Genomic DNA, 10311 nt, shown 5'->3' with positions numbered 1-10311 from the left:
AAGTTGAAATTCTTGGCACACGTCCAAGTAGCATTTCACTGGAGAGGGGAAGAAAGTAAACAAATTAACGTCAGTAAATACAAAATTTAACAGATCAGTTTAGTGTAGCTTTGATTTGAAATGGTCATTCTTGATGGTTTAAAAATTGTTTACCTAATCCTGACCCAGTCCCCGACATGTTGACTGGCCATCAGTGACTCCAAATAGTTCCTGCCCATGTAGTATGGAGGTCTCTCGTTGATCTTCTGAGGTATCCTCTCCAAAGGCCCACTGGAATATATCGTGAGACAGAGATAGTGCTATCAGGCCCACCATAGACTTTTGGGTCCCTAAGCCCCAAAAGGTTTGATGAATATTTATTGTACGTTCTCATTGGTAGGAGCTGAATCTCTATCACATGTGCAAGATGTCAGAATGTAGAAACCAAAAAATATGATACACAAAGTAACATATGCTGAAGAACATACATTTAAATACATTTATTACAAATAATGAATAATTTTGTGCAAAGTCTTGCTTTTATTGGCTGATGATCCAGTATCTCCTGACAAAGTTACGCGCCTGTAAATTAAGATAACAATACTCTTATTAATTATTCAGCTGCATCCGACCGATTCAAACTGGTGTCCCCAGATTTCTTTTTTTATGCAATGTGTATCTTTTCTGAGCGGCAGCTTATAAAACACAGTTGGCAGTTGGGGTTTAGTGGCTGATGCGTTGGGCTGGCTTTGAGTGCTACATTGAGTTTGTTTCTGGATCAAATGGCAAGTTATTACTTGTTGATAGTAGAATAAAGGAATATCCTAAAGTGCATTTTGTTGCCCACCTGCACATGAAGGAGACACTCTAGCATGAAGGTGCGGGTCTTCTCCACACCTCGAGTGTCGGAGCCCCAGTGCTCCAGACCGAAGTTGCTGAAATCCCTGAGGATGTCCAGTCGCTCACTGGAGGAGATGTCCCAGTGTTGCTCTCCTTATTTCAGTGAAGATCCATGGCTTAATGAGAGCACCCTGAAGAGACAAAAACATGCAAAATCAAAGTTCACCAAAAGGCTATTGTAACCACAGTGGCAAGGAGAACATGTGTTAGCAAAAATGAACTTAATTGCCAAATAAAACCAATATTCATTATTTACTGAGAAAGAAGGTGTCAGGCTCTCTTTTCTACAAGATGTCCTGCTGTCCTGAAAGTTACAGGTGGCGTAGACCACACAATAATTTGACATTTACTTTGTTTTTTTATTATTTTTTCTATAATGTGGTAAGGGGCACCAACCTTGCAATCATCATACCAGAAACTCCGGTCTCTTTGCCTTAATGGCAGTTCATAGGACAGAATGTCTCCATTACCTTATAACAATAAACAATGGTCACCTTAGTTCATCAACATAATGAATTACTCTTACTAACATTTTGTCCTCATCTACTGTGTGCAGCTGTAATCTTTCCAAATTCACAAACCAAAAAGTGGGACAGGACTAGCCAGCTTGGAACAAGTGGTGATATAGTCCCAGTCAGCCAACTGTGTAGCGCTGCCCCTGGACCGACCATGCAACTGTAAGTAAAAACATCATTCAATGGTGTGTTATCACACTTTGACGCTGATTGCAATTTGTCGCAGGTATGAAAATGATAAAAGAGAGAACAACAAAAATATATGCAGGACTGACAAAAAAAAAAACAACAAGGGGCTTGGGGGAAAAAAAAACAACATCTCACACATGTACGCATTTATCTATGCTTCTTTTACAAGACTTACTGTGATCATAGAGACATCCCATTTCTTCATCTCTGGGATGAGTTTGTGCGCTATGTTGCACTTCTCCTGAACACCAGTGCGGATCTTGACAGTTAAAGGGACATCAAGGACCTCCAGGAAGAAAAAAAACTGTTCTCATTTATCCTTACATTTTAGGTGGATTAGAAAAAATAAACTAATTAAATTCAACACTTAGATACTATATACATTTAATAACAGTGGTATTTCATATTTAGATACAATTGGTTAAAGAAACGCTTACATAGTCATTCCTTGATTATCTGTTCAAACTTTCTGGTGCGTGTCATCAAGCCGCAGCCTCCGCCCTGATGAGGAAAAGCAAACAAAGATCAACTGTCAGCGAGTGTCATGTTGATTTTTTATATTTCCAGCCAAACATCCGTGTCTATGATTTATACACAGGGTTTGGAAATACCGATTTGAATAAGTGTGTAAGCTGCTGCAATTTCTCCCCCTACAACCCTCACGGTCCCTCAGATCCACCTCAGCCGGTCTCCTTTGCATTCACAAGTCCAAACTCTGTTGGTGGGTAGAGAGCTTATCCAGGGCAGCTCCAAGGCTCTGGAACTCCCTCCCCCAAGAGATCCGCACCTCTGAGTCCCTCACCATCTTCCAGTTCCGCCTCAAGACCCATGTCTTCACCTCTGCCTATCCATAGCCCCACGCTCCCTCCCTTTCATCTGTGCCTGAATCTTGCTGTTTTGTTTTGTTGTGCATTGGAACTTTCCTTTAATCTGAATGGGAAAACATAGTTTGATAGAGGGTTTACCTTCTTGTACACAAGGTCAATGGGGCATCCAGAGTTGATGTCCACAAAGTCAACATCAGTGTTGTTGTTGATGAGCTCTGCACACTCGTCATGGTGTCGGGGAAGCAGCCCTCCACCTGGACACACATTCGGACTTCAGAATGGAGGGCATCTTTAATCTCACACAAGTTGTGTTTAAAACAATAACTTGAACAGAGTAATTAAACAAACTCTGGTCTGGAGAGTCTTAATAATCTATGACGACATCACCTGGACGCCAAAAACATCTTCACTTTCGTGCCGTTTCAGGAGGGCCCACTCTGACTGCTGCCCTGCAGCAGGTTTGTGCACATGGCCATCTCCCCACAGGTGATGTCTGCTCCGAAGCGCTTGCACACACGACGGAAAGGCAGATTTCCACACTGGGGAAAGATAAGTATTTTATCATGTAAAAACCTTATTTATAGGCCAGAATTTTATAGATAGCTGGTATGTTACTGATTCTTTAGAGTGACCTTTTAAATAAACTTGTCTGGAAGATTTGTTGGGCAGCATTAACTACATCAATAATACATCCAGCAACAGTACTCGAATGAGTCTGGTTGTACTTACAGTTGTCAGAGGAGCAAGGTAGAGCTTGTCTTTAAAGTCCACCTTGAACACAGAGAGAGGGGATTACATGATATTCTTGTGAGTCACCAATGTATTCTAAGAAATAGAATTTTGGAGGAAAGACGGTTGCCTGAAGAGATACCTGTTTCTTCTCACATGGGCGCACCTTGATGACATCTACATCAGTCAGTGGGCCAACAGTCTTCACTGGAGGCTGCTTATCTGGGCTGGCCTGTAGTTTGTCACAAAGCAAACAGGTAAAAATACATTAAACAACACACTATTTACACCTACTGTGTACAGTAAGTGCTCAGAGTAGAAGTTTGTACCTGTGTTTCAGAATCAGTAGACACACGCTGCTCCCCTCCTGCTGGATCTGCAGATACTTCAGCTGCACGAGCATCTCCTAAGTGTGCCAAAAGACTGAATTAAAAGACCAAATTTAAATGTACACCCTTTTAACTTAAATGATTACGAATGGCATGCATGTTGCGCAACTAAAATAGCTCCAATAAGTGCCACAGCGCCTGACTCACTTCAGAGATACTTCCTTTTCCCTGCAGATTTCTGATCGTCTGTCAGTGTCTCAAAGGACAAACTCACAAAATGGATTAAAGAGAAAAGAATACGACTCGTATTTGTAACTCTTCTTACCATTCCCTTGCTGGTCTCTTTTGTCTTTGTAGTTTGAAAGTGTTTGAGGTACTCTTCTGACTTCTTGAAGGCCACCGAACGCTTCCTCAGACTAATCTGAAGGTCCTTACTCAGGCTGTTCTTTACTACGTTCCTGCCTCATTGACTTAATTAGTTCTGCGTTCTCCATGGTTTTGAAGTCAGGTGTAGTGTGCGCCTTGGCGAAGCGGCAGGTGAGACCATAAGCACACTTTCCAAATGTGTCATAGAGTAGCAGCTTTCCCGATGTCAGCAGGCTTAGTGGCAAAGTACTCGGCTACATTATGGTGAAAGTGGCATTTGCACCGAAGGAGCATTCCCTGTTGGCCTGCACAGGTGGAAAAAGGCATAACAATAACTATCAGCTGGTGTAGGAATTGAAAAGTACTGTAAGTGGCATTTGTGAATGGTTGGTTAAAGTTGTATACCTGAAGGATGAGAGACACAGTCGTTTTCATCATAGGCGGTAGGCTTTGTGTGTGGCCTTGACTTATTTGTCCCGAAGACGTTTACGGTCTGAGTTGCCGCCCTTATTCTGCTCTTCTGCGTTTAGTTTGAGCTTTTTGGTCTCAGGTTCTCAACAGGTGTCTCATTTGTCTCCTCAACTCTGTTGTTTTCACTAGCTTTTTCTCCTTTTGAGCCCTGCCACTCAGAGTCTACAACGCATGAAATTTTTCTTTGGTTGTTAGGAATCTGCAAATACAAGAAAAAAAGAAATGCAATCGACCCGTCAGTTCGAAGATGTAACAACCTGACATTCAACACAATATTTTAAGACAGAGTGGAATGGCCATTGTGTAGAATAGGGCAACCGTAATGCCCTGCAAAACCATCGGTTACAATTTGTCTATACATTTTGACACACTGCCTTACTTCAGCAATGTGTCAGGGAAGAATATTGGTCACATTTATTCACTGCTCGGTTACCACATTAATTACTCTGTTAATGGTACAATTACAAGAGGGGCTATTGATATGGACCAGCTGTACCTTGTAAAACTGGAACAACAGCTATGTCCATACTCTGTGCAAGAAGTCTAGTGCATTCACCGGCTGCGGAGCCTTTTTGCTGACTGTGTAGTTCTGTTGGCTCCATCAGACAAATAAGTGTGCTGTGTAAATGTATGAGACCATGCTACTCTGCTGAGAAACGGTGGGTTACTTCATCAGGCTGAGAGACAGTTGCTGCCCCAAGCGAAGGGCATCTTTGGATATACCAATGAGCACAAGAAGGAGCATAAGAACAAGCTGCAATTTAAGCTAAATAATGGGCTGTTATGGTGAGGAGGGAGATGCCAGACAAGACATGATGCAGAGGGGGGGGGGGGGGGGATTTCTGCCTAAACCTAAAATACTTCTAAGATGCATGGAGGAGAGAAAAGTCTCAAGATTTGTATTGTATTGCACAAATGGCTACTAACTTACTGTGGTTTGAGGGCAGCTTCACCCTTCACAGCTTCATCCGTCCTCTTTTCAAGGCTTTCCTCCGCCGGTTTTTCCATCACACCTTCACAGTAAGTAAGTAAGTAAGTAAACTTTATTTATATAGCACCTTTCACAGACAAGAAGGGTCACAAAGTGCTTTACAGTAAAAAACAAAATAAACAGCAGCACATAGTATACTAAGCCATATTGCTAGTTAAAAGCTTGTCTAAAAAGATGTGTCTTGAGGTGTTTTTTAAAAGATTCCACAGAATCCAAGGCTCTCAAGGCTAAGGGAAGAGAGTTCCAGAGCCTTGGAGCCGCCACAGAAAAGGCTCGGTCGCCCCTGGTTTTAAAACGTGTTCTGGGGACAGTTAAAAGGTCTTGGTCTGAAGACCTTAGAGAACGACCAGAAGTGTAAGCGTGCAGTAGATCCTGGATGTAAGCAGGGGCTTGTCCATGCAAGGCTCTATAAGTAGTGATTAAAATTTTAAAATGCACTCTAAAACCAATTGGTAGCCAATGAAGAGCCTTAAGCACCGGAGTAATATGTGATCTCCTGCTGGTCTTAGACAGAAGTCTTGCTGCTGCATTCTGAACAACTTGCAATTTATCCATTGAAGATTGTTTAAGCAAGTGTACAGTACATTACAATAATCCAAACGGGAAGAAATAAAAGCATGAACAAGCATCTCCAGCTCTTTTTGAGAGACACAGAACGGATCTTAGAAATGTTCCTGAGATGGAAAAAACAGGAACGAACCACGGATTTCACATGACTGTTAAAACACATAGATTTGTCAAAAATGACACCCAGATTTCGCACAACATTACAATCAGAGAGTGATAAGGCCCCAATGGCCTGCCTAATCTTAGGGGTAATGCTGTCTGGAGCAAAGATCATCACCTCAGTTTTTTCTGAGTTTAATTGCAGGAAATTGTCCGCCATCCATTTGTTAATGGAGGCTAAACAAGTGTGCAACATTGTCAGTTTGTCTAGCCTATCAGGGCTAAAAGATAAATACAGTTGGATGTCATCAGCATAACAATGGTAAGATATTTCGTCAAAACCACCAATAATCTTTCCAAGAGGAAGCAAGTACAGACTAAACAACAGGGGGCCAAGCACAGAACCTTGGGGCACACCACAAGACAGAGGAGCAGAGTCCGACTTGTATGTTCCTATGGACACAGCAAAGGTCCTGTCTGAAAGATAGGAAGAAAACCAATCCAGGGCTGATCCAGTGATGCCTACAGCACTTTTCAGTCTATCAATCAGAGTGTAGTGGTCAACAGTATCAAATGCTGCAGGCTTTCTCTAAATCCTTTATTCTGAAACATGTTGATACATCAGACGATCACTTTGGATAAAACTAACACACTGCTCAACAGAAGAGCTAAGGATTATCTCCTGGCTCTGCAGCGAGTACCGTTTTGTCTTAACATAAACTCTGTACTGCATATTAACTATAGCCTAGGTTACGTCAAGCTACTTAACTTCCTTATGAGTTCACTGTCTGATTAAACTGAATTCAAATTAACGTTAGCAGTAACTTACCTGTTATGTTGCGAATCCAATACTTTGATTATATTTCTGTCACAAACCTTCAAATGCACAGCAACGGCATGAGGAAATGCTTGTGCAGCAGTTTGGTGAAGTCCGTGGTGTACTGGCAAACAAACATTGGTTCCGCATATTACTGTTCGTCTCCCCAAAGTTCAGATTAAACTATTAAATCATTTAAATGGAGGTATGTTGTCCAGGGATGGAACACAACAAGATTACCTCTGCTAATTGAATATACATGACATTTTTCAGGTTTAAAATGGCACCAAAAACCCATCTTCTGTATTTCTTTCTGTATATTTAATGTTATTAAATATATTTTTGAGTACTTTATAAAAATCATGATTGAAACGTGTAGTCAGATGATGCCTTTTTGAATATCAATTTTATTTCAAGATTCCATCGTCACATGAGTACCAAGAGCAGCTCTCCAACATCAACATCATTTTTTATACATCTTAGACCAAAATATGATTAATGAGAAGCCAACCAAACACTCTGGCTTGAATGTACTTTTTTCAACCAATCATAACTAATCTGGGCAGTGCTAAGCCCCGATAGTGGAGATGTCGAAAGCGCCGGATGTCAGGCTTTATCCCAGCAATACATTTTTATCCTAGTACATCCATTGAACATGACTAGTCGTCTGGTGAGACACTAAGTCTTTCTATCTTTGCAACAAACCGCTTTCGGCTAGAGTCCAGGATGTTGATGCCATTCTTCTGGAAGTCGTATCCAACTCTCTGCAGCTCCTCTAGTCGCCCTGTAATGTTCTGTGTGCTGTAGTCTAAAACTTTGGGCTTTTCCAGTACCTGCTTCATTGTTATTCCTCCTTTTACGAGACAGTCTAGTTTACAGCTCAGCGTGTCTGGCCCAATGTACAGAACCATTGGATAGCTGATGATTAGTTTTTTTATGTCAGCCCTCCGACAGCCAAGTAAAACCATCTTTTGTTGGAGACTGTTAAAATTCTTTTTCAGATATTCATTGGAAAGGTCCAGTATCTCTGCTCCAGGGCCTTGAAGAAGAGAAAGCAGTTCTGAATTGCTCAACTTAAGAGAAGTTCTCAGGATATCAATGTTTGCCTTGACTCTCTTAGTGCTTCGAATGAGAATATAAAGGTTTCTGGATATGACAGCTTTTGGAAACTGCTCTGGATTCTTCCCACCAAGTTCTGCACAGATGTCTTCCAGAAACTCCACCATCTGCCTGTTGAGCTCTAAACTGTTAGAGAATGTCCGCGGAGCTGTGGTCAGCAGCCGATGGAGGTCTTTGGTGTTCAGTCCCAGCGAGGTCAGAAAAGCTATGTTCTTTTCCAAGTTCCCATTATCACTGGACCGGAAAAAAGACTCAGGTGAACGATTCAGGATGCTCACAATTTCTTCATCAGACTTGAAGATGTTTCTCCACAGCTCCCAGCGCTGTTCCAAGTGTTCAACTGAGCGGGTGATAGCACGGGGATAACGGGATATGATTCCGGCTATTACTTTGCGGCTTGCACCTTTACTTTGCAGGAATTGAGCAAGACCTTGCTCATTAGTGAAGACTTTCCGAAGCACCCCAGGCTGACGCTGGCGTGCCATCTTCACATCAACTCCCATGAGATTCAGATTCTCCAGCAGAGATTCATTCTCTGGGGTAACCTGTGGATTTGGCAGCTCATTACTTCTTGTAGGAGCACTGCAAAGCCTCCTGGGAAGGCAGGTTGATGTTGACTGTAGTGTAATTAACCCAAAGCTGCGCTGCAGCGTCACTGATCGACGGAGGCTGAAAAGAGCCCTCGCTCCAGCTATTGCTGCCATTTCTAATGAGGGCTACACTTTAACATAACTTCTAGTTTAAGTGGACCTGAAAGAGAAATAAACATATTTAGCTCATTAATAATCTAGTCAAAGAAACAAAAGTGAAGTTGTTATAGCCACTAGGTCACAAACAGTGCATATTAGCAAAATGTTTTAACACAATTATGCAATGGTGAAATAGGTAATCAAATCTTTCAGTAAAAGTAACAAGAGCCACATTATAAAGTATTCTCTATTATAACTAAAAGTCCTATTTACTTAGGAAAACCACAGTGACGTTACTGATGCACAAACATGTCTGCAGCATTTAGGTATTTTAGGTGTAAGAACTAATTACTAATAATGCATCATATTTTATTTGTTTGTTATTTTTTAAATTTACGTTAATTGAAAGCAGTCAAGTGAAGTAGTGTTACAGCTGGCCTAGAACTAGGCTACGTTTACTCATAGCTATGAGTAAACGTAGCCTAGTTCTTACCCCCAATGCAGTATTGACACTCCAAATATCTGCTTTTGTTAAGGTCCTGTCATATTCTAAGCTATATCATTGTAATTTCAAGTCAATCGTTACTTTAATGTTATAAATAAAACCGTAAGTAGCCTACAGTTTCTAATGAGAAACAGTTTCTAATGAGTTTCTAATGAGAAACTGTTTTCACTTTAAAATGACTAACGTAAAATGGAACGTCCTTACTACTACAAGCATGATGTCGTTAACTGTTAACGTTATGACTTTTACCACGTACAATAAGTTACATATGTATCAAGGGCTCAAGCCATAGTCTTCTAATAGAAAATGTAATTAAAACACATACCATATATACATTTGTAGGTAGCCATGTTTAGTGGCTCTTGGCCACTTACTTGCTCGTGAGGGATATTTGACAGCCGAAATCAACATGCAGAATCAATGCGGAAACGTGAATCTGGTGAAACTCCCGCGATATTTGTCGTCCAAGGGACTAATATCGCCAATTAGCGCCATCTAGCGTGTTGGAGTTATAAATGTGGTGTGTGTGTGTGTGTGTGTGTGTGTGTGTGTGTGTGTGTGTGTGTGTGTGTGTGTGTGTGTGTGTGTGTGTGTGTGCGTGTGTGTGTGTGTGTGTGTGTATATATATACATATATATATATACATTTAACCACTAGATGGGAGCAAATGACTTTCATTCAGTGGTTACAAATTTCTACCTGTCATAAAATACATTGATGAGATTATAAATTAACCATACATTAATTACATAATCCGATATAATTTGAACTAAGGTATTTGGATTAATAGGTTACTTTTCACAATACTGTTTAACTTTAAGCGAGCAGTGCGAGAAGTACAACTGAGTAAAACCCATTAATGGTTCAAGGCAGTTAGCAGAATTTTAGATTTTATTATGATTTTCTCCAGTTCATCTTATCCATTCAATTAACTATTCAACTACATGTTCTGCACATTTTGTCTTCATAATTTATAGTATAAGGATTCATGGTCTTCTACTGTGGCAGTAGCTCAGTCCATAGGGAGTTGGGTTGGGAACCGGAGGGTCACTGGTTCAAGTCCCCGTATGGACCAAAAAGAAGGGAGTGTGGATTGGTGGCTGGAGAGATGCTACTTCACCCAGGTGCTGTTGAGCAAGGCACTGTACCCTCCCACCCGCTCAGGGCGCTGGTTTGGCTGGCAGCCCACTCACTCTGACATCTCTCCATTAGTGCATGT

The 10311-nt window shown here is 41.2% G+C and overlaps 1 protein-coding gene and 1 pseudogene across 1 annotated transcript; both read right to left on the bottom strand.

Annotated features, from left to right (window-relative positions):
- Positions 1 to 10: 10 nt before the first annotated feature.
- On the bottom strand, positions 11 to 5320 carry LOC116675474 (tRNA-dihydrouridine(47) synthase [NAD(P)(+)]-like; annotated as a pseudogene).
- A 1846-nt stretch (positions 5321 to 7166) lies between these two features.
- Positions 7167 to 9523, bottom strand: LOC116675472 (transcription termination factor 1, mitochondrial-like). The gene is made up of 2 exons (XM_032507259.1): positions 9418 to 9523; positions 7167 to 8648 (listed from the first exon to the last, which is right to left on the bottom strand). The coding sequence occupies exon 2, from the start codon at positions 8600 to 8602 to the stop codon at positions 7439 to 7441; it is 1164 nt and encodes a 387-aa protein (XP_032363150.1). The 5' UTR covers positions 8603 to 8648; positions 9418 to 9523; the 3' UTR covers positions 7167 to 7438.
- Positions 9524 to 10311: the final 788 nt, after the last annotated feature.

This window comes from Etheostoma spectabile, unplaced genomic scaffold (genome assembly GCF_008692095.1).
Source record: "Etheostoma spectabile isolate EspeVRDwgs_2016 unplaced genomic scaffold, UIUC_Espe_1.0 scaffold00001946, whole genome shotgun sequence".
NCBI classification, from domain to species: Eukaryota; Metazoa; Chordata; class Actinopteri; order Perciformes; family Percidae; genus Etheostoma; species Etheostoma spectabile.
Note: the sequence above shows the minus strand (reverse complement) of the source record. Positions and strands in the feature narration are given on the sequence as shown.